Source organism: Schistocerca piceifrons, chromosome 6 (assembly GCF_021461385.2).
Source record: "Schistocerca piceifrons isolate TAMUIC-IGC-003096 chromosome 6, iqSchPice1.1, whole genome shotgun sequence".
Lineage (NCBI taxonomy): Eukaryota > Metazoa > Arthropoda > Insecta > Orthoptera > Acrididae > Schistocerca > Schistocerca piceifrons.
Genome location: NC_060143.1, coordinates 341926746 through 341946083, shown reverse-complemented (window position 1 = coordinate 341946083; position 19338 = coordinate 341926746). Strand labels below are relative to the sequence as shown.

Genomic DNA, 19338 nt, shown 5'->3' with positions numbered 1-19338 from the left:
TTTCTTAGGATGGAGTTTAAATGCTCTAGTAATGTACTTTTTCCCTTTCGTTTCAAGGCCTGTTGAGTGTTATTGACTTGATATCTATATAACTTGATTCCGGAAAGAAGTCCGACTGTCCTCTTGTATTCATCGTGTAACATCGACACAGGTGTCGTGTCGACTATGTTCTGTTTACCATGCGGCTAACTTCGGCAGTCTAACTTAATATCGTGGCTAACTGTGTGATAATTCACAAAAAAATTAATGTAACAAATGTGTTTGAACATTAGCGTCTCTATGATGTTCTTTCACCAACACTTGTCACTTCTGTCGTAATTTATACCATAGCTGCTTAACTGTACGAGGCTGATAAACCCATGAGTGATCAAAGCTGGACGGAAGTAAGTGAACATTCTCCCTTTCACGTCCACACACCACACAGCAGTGGCCACAATGCTATCCTCAGATAGTTTGTTCATGTAGACCTAAATGAGTTTTCAGTGGACTGTATGGGACCAGAGGAGGCAAGCTTCGTGTACTTAAGCCCAGCACATAAACAACTGCGTGGAGAGCAACCTTGCGGCGGGAACAAGCTGTGTTTTCTTTAGTTCTGCTAGTGCTCTCTGGTTTGGCACGGCACGGCGTGACTATCACTTCGCAACTTAAGGTACTCACAACTACTGTATTGTTAGATCACTAACATTGGCAGCGGCCGCACATATATCTCTGGTGTCTCAAAGTCCACCGACTTCTACAGCTTGCAGCCGATTCAAAACTACGGAGCTCTTGTTCAGAGTGTTGCGAACAAACTATAGATGGAACATAACGTCAGCCAACCTCAATGCTTTTCCTCAACACTTTTTTCTGCAAATGTTCATTTCACTCGTATCCGTAATGAAGTGAATGCATTACAGGTGGAATAATTGATTAGCATGTTAGGCACTAGCTACCAGCATGTGGAAAGAGTATGAGTCATCTTTGTGTATTTCAAATTTCTTTCAGGAGAACTGTCCAGATGAAAAGGAGAGGGCGCTCAGCGAATGGCGCTCTGAAATTGAACGCACACTGGCTGTCATGGTTAACGTCTTCCCACAAGAACTCCGAGACACATACCTCACAACGGTTGTGGAACAAGTAAGCTACATTCTTCTGTATACATTACGCATCCAGCATTATGACTTATAGAGGCATGGCTGTTCGATCTATAACACACACAATTTTCTCACATGTTCAGCTATGATCGATGCAGAGAAAACTTGAGGTCATTTCAGTATCTAAGTGTTCCACATCTCCTAAACGACTAGATCTCTTTCAACCAAATGTGAAGCTGTACTGTGAAGGTAAGAACCACCTAGCTCTCTTAGAGGGGGGGGGGGGGTGAAAAGTGTTGATAAACACTGACTTCTTGGCTGCCTTGCATGACAGGCATGTTCTACCCTGAATGCGTTCCAGGGGCTATGTGTGCACAGCGCTATAGGTGCATGGCTGAGGAGAAAGGGGGGAGCGTAGGGTATGAACAGTGAGAGGGGGATAATGATGGGAATGAGAAATGGGGAGCAGGTGATGGATTAAGGGATGGCTAAACTCTAGGAGAGAATGGTATCAAAGAGAGAGGGGAGAAGGAGATAGGCAGAGACAAGAGTAGGAGTAGGAGGGGAGGTTTAGGAGGCAAGTCGAAGAGCTGAGGGATAATGAGCAGATGGAAAAACGGGAGGGGGAGGGGGCAGACAGAGAGGTGGGGAGGTGTAGAAGACAGGTGAAGGATGAAGAGGGCTATTAAGCAGATGGGAAAGGAACAGAGGGAGAAGGTAAACAGTGAGAGGTTGGAGAAAGAGAGATGGAAAGAGAGAGAAGGTGAAATATATGGATAGGGGCAGGGAGAAGAGGATATGTTCAAAGAGAGAGGCAAGGAGAATATGGACAGAAGAGAGAGATGGAAGAGGAGGTGGATGACAAGGTGAGGAGGAGGAGATGTCGTTAGAGGAGGAGAATGATATGGAGAGATACAGGAGGAGGAGGATGTGGACAGAGGGTGGGGAAGAGGAGATGATAAGAGAGAGAGAGGGAGGAGGATATGTACGTAGGCAGGGAGAAGGGGAGATGTTTAGAGGCAGGGAGGATGAAGAGGAGACAGACGAAGATATGAGGAGGATAAGAATATGGAAAGAGTGAGGGTGGGTTAGGAGATGGACAGAGAGAGGGGATGGGGGAGATGGATAGGAACAGGGAGTGAGGAGGATGTGAGTGGAAGAGGTGATGGAAATAAGGAAGGTAGGAGAGGATTGAGAGAGGGGAGGAGGAAATGTACAGACAGAAGGGGGAGAACTGAGAGTGGGGGAGGAGATGTGTGCAATACATGTGGCCTAAGGGAATACGAGCAAAGCCGCAGATAAAAGGCGAGTCATGATTAACAATAGAGGTGTGTGTGTGTGTGTGTGTGTGTGTGTGTGTGTGTGTGTGTGCATGCACACATGCAGGTGTGCATGCGTATGTGAGCAAGCGTGAGCACGTGTACGTATGCATGTATACATGCGCATTCCAGCATGGTAAAGAAATGCCTGTGGCTAATTCAACCAAATTTATTACCAGCTCGCAATAAACCCAAAAACCACAATATTTTGGTGGTGTGAGTACAAACAGTGGTGATATGTAAGCGCAACTCTGAAATGTCTGGAATAATGTCAAACAAATTTGGAACACATATGATCCACTATCTGGAAGAATACACTTTTGGGATAAGACACCTAGCACCTTTAGCAATGTAGTATGGTTGTGAAGAGGATGACATATAAGAGTAATTGAAAATGAGCACAGATAACTGTCACATCGTGCGACCTTTATTGCAGTGTGTCGTATCGCATATCTTTTTTCTTTGCGTCATCAGTCTTTTGACTGGTTTGATGCGACCTGCCACAGATTCCTCTCCTATGCCAACCTGTTCACATCAGAGAAGCACTTGCAACCTACATCCTCAATTATTTGCTGGATCTATTCCAATCTCTTTCTCCCCAGTTTTTACCCTCTACAGCTCCCTCTAGTACCACGGAAGTTAGTCCCTCTTGTCTTAAAAGATGTCCCTTCTCCTTGTCAGTGTTTTCCACATATTCTTCCCTCTCCTATTCTCCGCAGAACCTTCCCGTTCCTTACCTTAACAGTCCACCTAATTTTGAACATTCGTCTGTAACACCACATCACAAACACTTCGATTCTCTTCTGTTGTGCTTTTCGCTCAGTCCATGTTTCACTACCATACCCCTTTCCACCCGAACCCACACGATCGTGCGGGTGCGGTTTTTATTTTTTTACGACAAACTGAATCTCTTGCCTTGCTACCAACCGACCTGCATAAGATCGTGCAGGTTGTGTGCTACGCGTTTCTCATGTTTATCTTGTCATTCGGCGCCAACAGATTGCAGCACATGTTGTTTAAGTTGATCGAGAAGTGAACATTATGCCGGCTCCTGATTAGTAGCTCATAATTAAGTTGAATTGAATTGTTTCGGCGACTTGCTGGATCTGGTTATTTGTAACAGTGTGTAAAACGTTGTGATATTGATAATTATTAGTAACTTCATATCTTTGCATAGTAATTGGGCGTTAAATTTGTACTAGCACGATTGTGCGGGTTAGGTGTTGACTGTGTAACTTCATCCTCGAGTGGGTGTTGTTGATTGTGTCACTGGCCGCCCTATATTACTGCTTTTCATACAGTTTTGAACGGGAAAGTTTTTATGCACATTCCCGTTATTATATGCAGGTTTATCAGACAACCAAATCCGTTCTGTATTAGAGGATTCGGATTTGAGTGGCATTTCATCAGATGACGGGTTTGCTCCTTCTCCTTCAAATATTCGGCAGACAGACGACTCGTCTGATGATGATTTGAGTGCCGAAGAAGTTCCTGAAGAGCGCGGGAGTTCACACAGTGTCACAGAAGGTATCAGACCACTGCTTTTTCGGAGATGAAATTTTGTTCAGAAGTTTCATCCACCAAACATTAATTACAGTGCTGTTGAGGTCAGTGACAAAGAGGTGCGATCTGAGTTATCTATTTCGTGTATCATTTCCATTTTCTTATTAAAATATCTTCTTTTTAATTCTAGAGTCCTTCACCAATTGGAACTCCTGCTGAATATTACTGTTAATATTTCAGTGAAAAGTTTTTTGAAGAGGCAGTGAAATATACAAATATGTATAGTGTTGCAAAGACAGGGAAATCTCTAGGGACTACAGCTCATGAACTGAAGGTGTTTTTGGGATAAATTTCATGGTGGGGTGCATGAGGTATCCTAGGCTACCCATGTACTGGAAGAAATCTATTTCTTTATCAGCTATTAGTGACACTATGTCTAGAGACCGGTTCCTTGCGCTCAGGAATAATGTGCACTTTGTTGATACTATAAGACCACCTGAAGAGGCTAAAACTAATAGACTGTGGAAATTTGAGCCAGTGATCGACACAATAAGAAGAAGATGTCACAGTTTGCCTCGTAGCTTTAACTACTACAGTATTGAGAGCTGAAGAGTTTGAAACACTGTTAGATGATACGTTAAGCACCTCCACAAAGGCAAAAGTTTACAAACCCCATCCAAAACCAGGTTTGGACAGGCGATATGATGGGTATGATCACTGACCGACAGTGGATGATATTTTGTCACCACGAACATATTAATATGAGCGCTGCAGCTCCAGAACAAAGACAATGTGCATAAAATGCAATCAGTACATTTGTCTTGCAAAAGGAAAGGATTGTTTCAAATTATTTCACGAAAAGTGAAGCAGTCTGAACCATGAGTTTGTGTGACAAAATAAATAAATAAAAATTATTATTAATTTTTTTGCCACAGAATATTGGAGAGTTGCATCAAACCAGTCTCAGGACTGAAGACCACAACAACAACAACAACAACAACAACAACAACTGTTCCTCAGGTAACTTATAATATCAAACAAATAGCAGGAAGTCAGAGAATAATTTTGGTGAAATAAAACCTGACCCTCACGATTGTACTAGTTGTTTTCCATCTACATTTTTTATCGAACAGTTTTTTTATAATTTTTCCCAGTGTCTACTATGCCCAAGTATACAGAGAATTCAACTTTATTCACCATTTTCAAAAAAAAAGGTGTTCAGGGTGGAAAGGTATACAATGCCAGGCTCCAAACATCCATTTTCAAAAATTTCTTCCTCAAATTAAGGCCTGTGTTTGATACTAACAGACTTCTCTTGTCCAGGAATGCGCTTTTAGCGAGTCTGCTTTTTAGGTCCTCCTTTCTCCGTTCGTCATTGGTTATTTTGCTGCCTAGGTAGCAGAATTCCTTAACTTCATCTACCTCGTGACCATCAATGCTGATAAGTTTCTCGCTATTCTCATTTCTGCTACTGCCCATTACTTTCTTCGATTTAGTCTCAGTCCATATTCTGTACTCATTACACTGTTCATTCCATTCAGCACAGCATGTAAGTCTTCTTCACCTTCACTCAAGATAACAATGTCATCAGCGAATCGTATCACTGATGTTCTTTCACCTTATTTTAATTCCGTTCCTGAACCTTTCATTTCCATCATTGCTTCTTCGATGTACAGATTGAACAGTAGAGACGAAAGACTACAACCCTGCCTTACACTCTTTTTAATCTGAGCACCTCTTTCTTGGTCGTCCACTCTTATTAATCCCTCTTGACTCTTGTACATATTGTATATTACCTATCTCTTCCTATAGCTTACTCCTATTTCTCTCAGAATTTCGAACATTTTGCACCATTTTACACTCCTGGAAATGGAAAAAAGAACACATTGACACCGGTGTGTCAGACCCACCATACTTGCTCCGGACACTGCGAGAGGGCTGTACAAGCAATGATCACACGCACGGCACAGCGGACACACCAGGAACCGCGGTGTTGGCCGTCGAATGGCGCTAGCTGCGCAGCATTTGTGCACCGCCGCCGTCAGTGTCAGCCAGTTTGCCGTGGCATACGGAGCTCCATCGCAGTCTTTAACACTGGTAGCATGCCGCGACAGCGTGGACGTGAACCGTATATGCAGTTGACGGACTTTGAGCGAGGGCGTATAGTGGGCATGCGGGAGGCCGGGTGGACGTACCGCCGAATTGCTCAACACGTGGGGCGTGAGGTCTCCACAGTACATCGATGTTGTCGCCAGTGGTCGGCGGAAGGTGCACGTGCCCGTCGACCTGGGACCGGACCGCAGCGACGCACGGATGCACACCAAGACCGTAGGATCCTACGCAGTGCCGTAGGGGACCGCACCGCCACTTCCCAGCAAATTAGGGACACTGTTGCTCCTGGGGTATCGGCGAGGACCATTCGCAACCATCTCCATGAAGCTGGGCTACGGTCCCGCACACCGTTAGGCCGTCTTCCGCTCACGCCCCAACATCGTGCAGCCCGCCTCCAGTGGTGTCGCGACAGGCGTGAATGGAGGGACGAATGGAGACGTGTCGTCTTCAGCGATGAGAGTCGCTTCTGCCTTGGTGCCAATGATGGTCGTATGCGTGTTTGGCGCCGTGCAGGTGAGCGCCACAATCAGGACTGCATACGACCGAGGCACACAGGGACAACACCCGGCATCATGGTGTGAGGAGCGATCTCCTACACTGGCCGTACACCACTGGTGATCGTCGAGGGGACACTGAATAGTGCACGGTACATCCAAACCGTCATCGAACCCATCGTTCTACCATTCCTAGACCGGCAAGGGAACTTGCTGTTCCAACAGGACAATGCACGTCCGCATGTATCCCGTGCCACCCAACGTGCTCTAGAAGGTGTAAGTCAACTACCCTGGCCAGCAAGATCTCCGGATCTGTCCCCCATTGAGCATGTTTGGGACTGGATGAAGCGTCGTCTCACACGGTCTGCACGTCCAGCACGAACGCTGGTCCAACTGAGGCGCCAGGTGGAAATGGCATGGCAAGCCGTTCCACAGGACTACATCCAGCATCTCTACGATCGTCTCCATGGGAGAATAGCAGCCTGCATTGCTGCGAAAGGTGGATATACACTGTACTAGTGCCGACATTGTGCATGCTCTGTTGCCTGTGTCTATGTGCCTGTGGTTCTGTCAGTGTGATCATGTGATGTATCTGACCCCAGGAATGTGTCAATAAAGTTTCCCCTTCCTGGGACAATGAATTCACGGTGTTCTTATTTCAATTTCCAGGAGTGTACATTGTCGAATGCTTTTTCCAAGTTGACAAATCCTATGAACGTGTTTTGATTTTTCTTCGGTCTTGCTTCCATTATCAGCTACGACGTCTCTGGTGCCTTTACCTTTCCTAAAGCCAAACTGATCATCATCTAACCAATCCCCAATTTTATTTTCCATTCTTCTGTATATTGTTCTTGTCAGCAGTTTGGGTGCATTAGCTGTTAAGCTGATTGTGCGATAATTCTCGCACTTATCAGCTCTTTCGGTCTTCGGATTCATGTGGATGACGTTTTTTCGAAAGTTAGACGGTATATTGTCAGACTCATACATCCTACGCACCAACCTGAATAGTCGTTTTGTTGCCAATTCCTCCAGTGATTTTAGAAATTCCGATATCTATCCCTTCTGCCTTATTTGATCTTAGGTCTCCAAAGCTCTCATAAATTCTGATTCCAATACTGTATCCCCTAGCTCTTCTAAACCCTATTTCTTCTTCTATCACATCAACCTCATAGAGTCCTTCAATTTACTCTTTCCACCTATCCACTCGCTCCTCTGCATTTAACAGTGGAATTCCCGTTGCACCCTTAGTGTTATCACCCTTGCTTTTAATTTCACCGAAGGATGTTTTCACTTTCTTATATACTGAGTCAGTCCTTCCGACAGTCATTTCTTTTTCGATATCTTCATATTTTTCGTGCAACCATTTCGTCTGAGCTTCTCTTGCTTCCTATTTATTTCATTTCTTAGCTACCTGTATTTCTGTCTTAGCTTCCCTGCCCTTCCTATTTATTCCATTTCTTAGCGACTTCCGTTTCTGCCTTCCTGAATTTCTCTGAACATTTTTGTTCTTCCTTCTTTCATCGATCAACTGAAGTATTTCTTCTGTTACCCATGGTTTCTTTGCAGCTACCTTCTTTGTACCTATGTCTTTCTTATCAACTTCTATGATCGCCCTTTTCAGAGATGTTCATTCCTCTTCAACTCTGCTGCCTACTAAGCTATTCCTTGTTGCTGTATCTATAGTCAAGGAGAACTTCAAGCGTATCTCGCCATTCTTAGTACTTCCGTATCCCACTTCTTTGTGTATTCATTCTTCCTGGCTAATCTCTTACACTTCAGCCTACTCTTCATCAGTACTAAATTGTGATCTAAGTCCATATCTACTCCTGGGTACGCCTTAAATCCAGTATCTGATCTCGGAATCTCTGTCTTATCTGATGTAATCTAACTGAAATCTCCCCGTATCGCCCTGCCTTTTCCAAGTATATCCCCTCCTCTTGTGATTCTTGAATAGAATATTCGCTATTACAATCTGAAATTTATTACAGAACGTCATTAGTCTTTCTCCTCTCTGATTCCTTGTCCCTAGCCCTTATTCTCCTGTAACCTTCTCTTCTACTCCTTTCCCTACAACTGTATTCCAGTCCCCAACGACTATAAAATTTTCATCTCTCTTTATGTACTGTATTACCCTTTCAGCATCTTCATATAGGCCTACTTTCTCTTTCTCTTCATCTTCAGGTTGAAACATTGGCATGTATACTTGAACTATGGTTGTCAGTGTTGGTTTGCTGTCGATTCTTATAAGAGCCAATCTACCACTGAACTATTCACAGTAACACACTCTTTGCCCTACCTTCCTATTCATAACTGATCCTACTTCCATAATACCATTTTCTGCTGATGTTGATATTACCCTATACTCATTTACTCATTTAACCAAGAATCGTTATCTTCTTTCCATTTCATTTCGCTGACCCTCACTAGATCTAGATTGGGCCTTTGCATTTCCCTAACTGCTCTACCACGTTTTCAGCCTTCTGATATTCCACGCCCCGACTCGTAGAACTTTATTCTTCTGTTGATTATTCAGTCTTTTTCTCATGGTCACCTCCCCCTTGGTAATCCACTCCCGGAGATCCGAATGGGGGACTATTCTAGAATCTGTTGCCAATAGAGAGATCATCATGATAATTTTTCAATTACAGGCCACATGTCTTGCGGTTACACATTATGTTGTCTTCTGCATCCTCATGCCGTTGATCATTGCCGATTCTTCCACCTTTAGGGGCAGTTTCCCACTCCAAGGACAAGAGAATGTCCTGAACCTCTGTTTGCTCCTCCGCCCTCTTTGACAAGGCCATTGGCAAAATGAGGTTGACTGCATATGCCGTAAGTCTTTGGCATATCATATCACATACAATATCACCTCAGGGAGAACCGCACCTCTGTTTGACATCAACTGTGATATGAAACAAAACACTGTAAAAATAAGCAAACCCATAAAATCGATTCATTGAGAAAAACTTAGTAAGACAACCTGGAAGTCCTACATACCTGTCCTACACAATGTCATAGGGGGCGATATTTACTAAAAAAATCCTTTACCTTCCTGTACTGTATTGTGAAGTGTCGATATATATTTATATCATGTGGATGATTGCTGTGAATAACTGTGCAACATGGAGTTAGTGTTGAAACTTCGTGACACATAAAACATGTGGTGGGGCTCGAACTCACAACCTTCTTTGCGTTTTCTAGGCAAATGTTCTGCCAGCTTAACTGCCTATGTACGATTCATTGACCTCCCCCTTATAACTTAACTTCCGCCAATACATCTCTCATACTTTCCAGACTTGTGTTAGGTAAAATAAATATAAATAAATATTACTTTATCCAGTTCCCGTATAGATCTGAAGGGGGACACCACATGAAGATTTATTTGTTTTTATAAATACAGTGGAGCGCACGTCACCTATTAAATAAAGGCAAGGTAGATGAAACACGCTGTGAAATCACACCTTTTCTCAAATGACACCATAAAGCTATTCAGCTCAAAATCTAATTAGCAGGGAATCACCATAAACAACACCATTATCTACGGTGCAATCGCCGACGCACTAGTGCACAGCAGTTGTTGACAGGCTAATAAAGGTAAAGCTGCCCACAATACGAAGGTTAGTTTGAGTGTAGCTTACATTATATGCCCATGCCTTCCTTCAACCTCTGAATTAACTTACACAGCCTGTTATAAGGGGACTACACTCTAACTTGGTTTTCTGAACCTTGCTGCAACTTGGTATTATCCGCATCAACAAAGAACGCCACAATTATACTTCCATTGTAAAATGTGGCTAGTGTATAGATTAATCGGACAAATGAACGGATTCGATAATAATGCATTGAAAAAATTGTACAGAGTACAGCATACTTTCTTGTTGGTTTACAGCTGGAAACAGCTGTCTTGTAAATAAAATTGGACTTCGGTGCAGGTTTTTAATCGCTCAAACACTTCCCAACAATTCGTTCCCTGTATGAGTTCTTTGTCCTCTTTAACACCTTGAAATTATCTAGAAAAATCAATATTTAGTTCTTACCTTCTGTACTGTATTTATCTTGCAAGCAACTAGTGGTTAAGCCATGAACCTAAGAGGATAGCTTAAATTGCTGTGAGTGAAACAAGGAACAACAATAGTCATATCCCACATTGTTACGAATATTTCAGTGTTTATTTCTGAATATGTGGCTCTTTCATACTGTGTGGTCAGACAGCAGCCTAGGAGGACAACTTAAATTGCTGCCAGTGAAATGATGAGCAGTTGTATTCATATTTTCTTTGTCACAAATTTTCTTCTCACAAGGGTTCCTGCCAACCAATGGCACTTCCGGTTGGTATAGTTCTACCGCTAACAACATATGTGAGCTCGTACATATGCGAGTGAGGCCCACATCGAACGATAATGGAAGTCGATAGCAGTTCCTGTTGCTGTCAATATTGCTGCACATTTACAGGAAGTCATGTGAAATGAGCGTTACTCCTGAGCAACACTGAGTACAGTGCCCTCTCTGGAATAATTCATTATGCATTTTAAGCCTAGTTTACACAACGACATTGGGTTGCGCCACTCGTTGCGTGGAATGAGTTGCATGCAAGTGGTTTCATTTATGACTGTAGACATGGCGACACCAGTATGCACATCAGTTTCGTCGTTTTGTGGGTCCCTGAGTCGTGTCTGCAATGGAAGTTTTGGCAGCTGCACGTCGCACAAGTTGTGATGCAGTCAAAGCTTGTTGTGTGGAATCATTGCATAAGAAAAACAAATAAGAAACGTGTTTCGATTTGTGACTGGATGAAGAAAAGACGTCAGCTAGGTTGCTCAGCATCCTTGCTGAAATAACTTATAACGGAAGATCGAAGTAGTTCTTTTAATTACCTTAAAATGTCACCAGAACTGTTCGCGCATCCGCTGTGGCCGAGCGGTTGTAGGTGCTTCAGTCCGGAACCATTCTCCTGCTGCGGTTGCAGGTTCGAATCCTACCTCAGGCATGGATGTGTGTGATATCCTTAGGTTAGTTAGGTTTAAGTAGTTCTGAGTCTAGGGGACTGATGACCTCAGATGTTAAGTCCCATAGTGCTTAGAGCCATTTTTTTTTAATGTTCAAATGTGTGTGAAATCTTATGGGACTTAACTGCTAAGGTCATCAGTCCCTAAGCTTACACACTACTTAACCTAAATTATCCTAAGGACAAGCACACACACCCATGCCCGAGGGAGGCCTCGAACCTCCGCCGGGACCAGCCGCACAGTCCGTAACTGCAGCGCCTAGACTGCTCGGCTAATCCCGCACGGCTAGAGCCATTTTGTTCACGTTTCTTTTAAATAGAGTTAATTATGCGATAAGGAATAAAGGTACTGCAATGCATGAAGCACTGTCGCCAGAACTGAAATTACATATCATATTGCATACATTACAATCGAGTAAATTTGGCATGTTGTAAGATACGGTTTTAGTTGCTGATGATGCTATTTCATTATCACCAATAATTATTAACATTATCACTAATAATTATCAACATTAGCAACAATAATTATTCGAAGCAGGTCGCATTAAGAAGAGAATGGTTTGCAAACTACTCTCTTGAAGATAGATCTGTAGGCCCTACAGTGGCAATATTTCAAAATTCTAACATATGTGAATGGGAAGCACTGCAGCGACTTTTGAAATAGATGAATATTGAATAAAGAATGCAGCTTCATGAATTTGTATAGCCTTCCCTCCTGTCAACATTATTCCTTAACAAAGAGTTGGCCAACTCGAACGATGGGATGTTAGTCTTGCAGACGAGATCATTGCCACAGCTAGAATTACACTTGTTTGTATTTTTCTTAATTCAGTTGTATATGTGTTCCTAACTCAATAAATTTTGCGCTGCACCTCAGATATTGTCAAACTATCTATGTTACAATCGCATGTGACTGTCTCAGCAGAAGCAGTATCTTGCTTATTTTTGTAATCCTCATCACTGAAATCCCACAAACACCTATGTAAAGCATAGATATCCAAAAATCGAACATTATTCTCCGTTCCCCGCTTCATATTTTAGTTTGTCTACACTCTACGAACACAAATAACTTCAAAACTCATGCAACTAGTGTCGCCAAAGTTGGAACACGCCGAAAGTGTTTAGTTTCACCACCGAGTTGCGCAAATGCGCGGCGTGCATGCGCAGTGGCTGGCAGCGCAGTCGGCTGCAACCTAGTGTCGTCGTGTAAATTAGGCTTACCGCTTGTGCACCATGCACACGGATTTTCCCAACGATACCGGTATTGTACAGTGATAACATACAAAAAGTTCCTGGACTGTGAAGGATTGAAGACCAAACCTTCGGATGTGTATTCTGATACTCATCGTAGGTGCAGATCTAGGATTCGATTCTGGCAGTTACAGTTTTTCACTGTTTCTCCCTCCCCCCAAACATAACCTCCAGTCTCCTCTACATTTAACATGCTACAAGTGCCTAGGATTTTAATACTAAAAACTATAAAATGCAGTATATAAAATGATTGAATGTCATCACAATAATTTGTTTTCATTGGTGGTTAGTATAGAACTCCCCTTGGGCCTATGCCTGACTACGGTACTTTGGCATCGAGTCACAATCAAAAAATGATTAATAAATTTAAATATCTTTTGGGTATCCCCTTCATTTGGCTGAAGACTATTTTTCTTAGAAGAACCATGAATAATCTGTTATCACATAGTTGGTTTGCTTCTCAATTTGGCTATTGTCTTTTTTTTTATTGTCCAGTGGGTAGGCAGCAACCATCTCCTATTCCTTGCTGAGTACGCTAATAGTGACACAATAGGCAGGCAGTAGTCACGACCAGTATACCGGTACCACTGCTAAACTGAAATACATGTCAATAAAGTACTATGGTCACACAATGATAAGTCCACATTTAGAAGGGTTATGTGCACAGTAAGGGCTCCACACACACGTGATACATTGCAGCAATCCATCACATAGGCATGCAGTCGCTTCGTAGATCAGAGGAGTGTGAGCAGATCACAGCAGTAGATCACTGATCACATAGAAAGGCCAGGAAATCTGATGGATCACATGTTATTTTTGTATGTAATATGGCTGCCGGGATGTGAACCTTTTGTCTGTTTGTTTAGCATTGGTACGTAATTTTCTTTCATTTCACTTTTCTCGAGTTGGCTGTAACTTTATATTAGAATTTGTAGTTATTCAGGGAGCACGAACCACCCTAAGAAGCGAAGCGGAAGCCAGAGTTACCACTTATATTGAAAAGAAATACAAATACAAAAACATTGACACGATCAGGTTTTGCAATATTTAGCATTTGGATGCTTGTGCTGCAGATAAGGAAGTTCGAGGGAAGCTAATAGTAATAGTCAGGATATACAGTGCTTCATCTGGTGAGTATGAGTTATTTATGAAACAGCAAGACGCATTATTAAAAGTTACTTACGGAATGAATAATGGAACTCAGCAGTGCTGCTGTTGATAACATTACGATACATACATCGAGATTGCAGAACTATTATGTAAACATTTACTGTTACACTGCAACACTAATGAATAAAATCGTAATTGAGGGCTAGTAAATCGGCATTTATTAGCTCGCTAGAAAAATGTATCCAAGTCACTTCGTGCCAATGAAAAATGTGTTCTGGAATGTAACCTACAGTTCTCAGGACAAGTGTTTCAAAACGAGTTTAATAAATTTCAATTTGCGTTTGTTTTTATTCATTTATGTTGCAAATATTAGTGTAGATCAACTGCCACTTCTATTAAACACAAATGGTTTATTTTCCATATCAGATCTTCATGACACAGTGGCGTACGTAGTACTGGTTCAGATAGTTTGACAAAACGTTCATTTGCGGCAGGGACAGGGTGAGCGACTGATGGCAGCAATATCGGTTGCATCGGATGACTGCTGTCGGCCTGTGTGTGCAGCCCTGCGCATAAGTTCTTGTGAAACATTAGTCATCTGATTGTTAGCTAATTTTTTTAAGTGGGTCGATCTTGGTAGTTCAGACTGTAGTGTCGTTGTCAGCTATACTCTACAAACTGCTGTGACTTCTGGGTTGGGGATAGTACCATTTGCACTCTAATTAGCACGTATACGCAGGCGACTTTTGCATGCTACACATTATCTGAGAGACAAAAAACAAATTTCGGAAAAAGTTTTTCGCTGTTGTGTTTCCTCGTTAAGTTGGATTCACACTTGCAACTAATGTGACGCCACAGCCTGAGGCTTTCTGTAGTGGCACGGCGCTGTACCATTCACACAGGACGCCACAAACTCTACGTAGTTGCACACCTTTCAACACGGTGTCAACTGAAATCGCATAGGCAGGTATTAGTGGTATAGTGCAGGCTATGGCATTAGAGCTGTGACAAGAGTTAAATACAAGGAAGACGAAACCCAAATGTTACAACCGAAGATATATTTCCTGCAGGGCTAAATCAGGGGCCACAAACACATTTATAAAAGAAATATACTTGAAGACGAAAATGCTGTCTGCTATGGTAAACTAACCAACTGTTGGCATGAAAATATCATCTGCAAACAAGCCACTCTTCCAAAGCTTTAGAAACTTACTGTATTCAATGATGTAGGCATTCCGAATTACTGATTTTTAGTTTAACAGCTACCACATCACACTCGGGCGGCTATTTCGCGCATATAATCCACAATTTATACAGTGCTTGGTCTCACAAATCACGGAGTTTACCCAACTCCCTTTATTGGTTGGATATTAAGTGTATTTATTTATTCATCCAAACATGTTTCAAGATAGTGTGATAGGCCTACATCATTGATTTGCACACACACACACTCACACACACACACACACACACACACACACATTCCTAAATTAAACACAAGTTATTGTTCTTGTAGTTCCAGAAGCTGTGGAAATGTACCTGCCAACCATTGTTCTGACTTTTTCATTAATGAAATCAAACCACACTGAAATCGAATGGAGTACAGCAGCAATTCTTCCACGATAACTACAACAGGATACTCGTGTTTTGAAATACAGCTACCAGGAAGCAGTCATGGAAGGAAAGCGGCGAAACAAAGTACAACCAAGCTGAACTTTCTGTGTCACGACAAAACTTGCATCTCGTAAGTTGTGCCACTGAAACTAGGATTTCTTACATGCAGACGTGGTGACACTTTAGTTGCATCTGTGAAAACGGATTTAACGTCTGAAGCAGGTTTGCTAGCCCAGTTAATTAATACGTCTGGAAAACAGTTGTTCCAGTTTATGAATTAGTCAACACAGTCACGGTCTATCATTACTTAAATATTCAGCATCATGCCCAACCTAAAATTTCTGCTTCTCCTTCACTGAGCAATGAATCATTCTGTCCACATTAACTAAATATTTTGAAAACAAGATGTAACTTGACAATCCAAGCGCGTTTCAAACACGGTCTGTGCATTTACATGGGAGCAAAAATCAGTTGTGGAAGTAGAATACCAGCAGCTAGCGAAAGATTTATCATCTTTGCAATCAGTAATGTACTTGAGAATGGGTTTATAACCTGAAACCTAGGATGTGCAGTAACTATAATAAAATTTGTGAAACAAGGGAAGAAACAGTGTTTGTTTTGTTAGGTTTCTCACAGAGGGTGCAGTTTTCTATAATACAGTACTGTCTGAATAAGAACTCCATAAACATTCAGTCAGATCTTGATAAGATTTAAATGGTGCAAAAGTAGGCAACCTGTTTTAAATGTTTGAAATGTGAACTTCTGCACTTCACAAAACGAAAAAAAACATGGTGTCCTATGACTACAATATCAACAGGTCACAGCTGTAATTGGTAAACTCATACATACAGCACACTCATACAGGTATAACAATTTGGAGGGATATGAAATGGAATGATAATACAGCCTCAGTCATAGGTAAAGGAGGTGGCAGACTTGGTTCACTGATAGAATACTAGGGAAACGCAATCATTCTGTGAAGGAAATTTCTTACAAAACACTCATTTCACAAATACTAGAATATTGTTAGAAGTGTGGGACCCATACCAAATAGGACTAACAGGGAATATTCAGTGTGTACAAAAAAAGCAGCATGAATGGCCACAGGTTTTTTTGACCCATGGGAGAGTGTCACAGGGATGCTGAAGAAATTGAACTGACAGACAATACAAGGTAGACACAAACTTTTCTGAGAAAACCTGCTAATAAAATTTTAAGAACCATCTTTAAATGATGAATCTACGAACATAATACACCCCCTCACATATCGCTTCCAAAGGGATCACAACAAAAAGGGGAAGCAGCATTGATAAGTGGTACAGTATGGAGTGCCCTCGATCTCGCATTTCAGTGATTTGCAGAGTATAGATGGGAAGTTCGCGAACTAATGGGTCCAAAGGAACGGTTCATCAAGATGAACGGAACGAGCGATGAACGAACTCTAAGGAATGGTCTTGCATAGTTTACTTCAGTCGAGGCTTCCCGTAATTGCACGTCGGCCGGTCTTGTTGCAGCCTTGGTCCCGTTCAAGTCGGTCTCAGTCGCGGCTTTCTACTTCCGGGAACGGGATACGGTCAGTCTCGTTCCGGCAATGACCCGTCGGCCGGTCTCATTCCAGCCTCGGTCCCGTTCCCGCCTGTCTCGGTCTCGGTCGGCCGGACACGTCCTTCGCGTGGCAGTTTCACTGCCGACTGCTCATAGTTGGTTCAGTATGGAGTTGTTTGTTTCGCCCACTGCGCACGCCCATTCTAGATCTGTTTCAAACTTTTTTTGAACTCTGAACTCCTTGTTCTTTCGTATTCTATTCAGCGACCATGACTGGTAATTAAAATGTATTTTATAATTACCTAAATTACATAAAATTACGTGGTATGTGATGTGTACATCTTTTCAGATAACAAAACGGCATATCAGCTTACTTCACTATTTCGATAAACAGCAGAAGAAATACTTGTAAAAAGGCAAGATTTTTTTTGTTATTACATATGCAAAGGAAGTCGGCACGGCACACACGAGTGGCCATTTTCCATCTCTTTTTTTTATCGACGGTAAAAGAGCGTGTTCATTGTTATGGACGGCACACCCACTTACAACAGAGTGAGTCGAGTGTCTGGTGTCACACGTTGTAAAGAGAATATGATAACTTCTACGATATTATTTCAGTGGTACAGGGTGGCGCACGAAAAATCGGCCCCTAGTACTAGACTGCTCATTGTCTTGTACCAATCGTCATCCATTGTTTCGAAGTTGTTGTTTGCATTAGTTTATTTTTTACTTCTTCACTGCCTAATTGTTACATGTTTATCTATTCTGCTCGTAGCAGTCAACAAATCCTGCACAATTGGGTCGGTTTTTCGTGCGCCAACTTATATTATTTCAGTGCGATCAGTCACCTAACGCTACACTTGGCTAAACGAGAGGATTTGCAGTATCGCAAAAATTACTTCTGCAAGTGTGTGAGAATTCTGTTATGAATAAAAACTCTGCACTCCAGGGCAGAGGCAAGTGCCCCGTCTTGGCGCCTTCCATCTTCAGTCACCTATGCTACTAATTTTCAATTTTTCATAAGAACTGTATATCACGCACAAATGAACAGTGAACGAATAAAAATGAATGGTTCCCAAAAAAGAGCCATCACCAGTGAACTAGTTCCCAAGGATGAACGAGTTTGGCCATCTCTATTGCAGGGTATGGATGTAGATGTAGATGCATTGAGCACTGTGCCGGTAATGATTATGTCAGTTATGATCTGAGTGCTTTTTGAAGTTCAACATTTATTCTAGGCTCTCAAATAAGTTGTTTAGATTACTCTAGTTAAATTGAAAGAGCCCTCTAGAGTCACAGCTCATGTGAGTGAAACACATTCACCTTTTACCATTATAGTTGTTTCATCAAGACTTTGCAAATGATAGTAACCTAGAATTTCTTGTTGTGAGCAAGCAAGAAATTTGTCTAAACATTGTAAGGGAACAGCAGCAGTCATGTTTGACTTTTGTTCATTGTGGAGTTTTATGTTGTGGTGCAAAGTTAGGCAATTGCTAATGAAATGAAGACGGGATATTGGGGGTTCACTCATATTCAAAAATTAGTATTGGCAATTTTTGTAGGTAAGGTATGCAACCAGACAGTTTTTGAATTAGTATGATTTATTGTATCATTAACTTGTATTTGAGCCACTGCAGGCTTATCAGCTGAAGATGCTACAGGAACATTATTTTCTGGACCATGTGCAGTTAGCCATTAGGGTCATGGTGATTGCATTGGTATCCAAGACAAGTTCCTGATAATACACATTTTAGCCAGCTTAGCACGTGCACATGGGCCTACACACACACACACACACACACACACACACACACACACGCACACACACACACACACACACACATGTGCATGCAGCAACTTCCCTTGTCACTCAGTTTATTACGCACTGATTGTTTCAGGAAGTTCACAACACCGTCTGTATGAGCCAAGAGCTTGCACGTCGCTGCTTGTGGCTGTATAGACTGTATACGCACACAGGACCAACCACAGAGCCATCGACCCCAGGTGATGTGGAGCTTCTGCGGAGACTTGACACACTGCACAAAGAGTTAAAGGTATGGTAAATAGCTTTTCATAAATTTTTAAAAGCTTACTGTCCTTCTTGAGGAATCACATAAATGGCAGTCACCTTGTAATGTTTGTACTAAGTGATCAGCTTGCACAAGAATCTTAAGGCTTTTTTTTTGCTTACTATTTATACTGTATTACAGTATAACTGTATGAGAAAGTGCATAATATTATACAATAGTCAAATAAAGATGAAACTAAAAATCTAGACATGCTGTCAGTTTCCACTGGATATATTTGTCCTG

At 42.0% G+C, this 19338-nt stretch overlaps 1 protein-coding gene across 2 annotated transcripts in view; it reads left to right on the top strand.

The window, feature by feature from the left end:
• Positions 1-19338, top strand: part of LOC124802887 (NACHT domain- and WD repeat-containing protein 1) — a 598844-nt gene that overhangs the window by 450084 nt on the left and 129422 nt on the right. For both annotated transcript variants that reach the window (XM_047263936.1, XM_047263935.1), the window contains exons 8-9: positions 985-1116; positions 18925-19080. In XM_047263936.1, coding sequence (XP_047119892.1) covers positions 985-1116; positions 18925-19080 — 288 coding nt within the window. The remainder of the gene's footprint in view (positions 1-984; positions 1117-18924; positions 19081-19338) is intronic.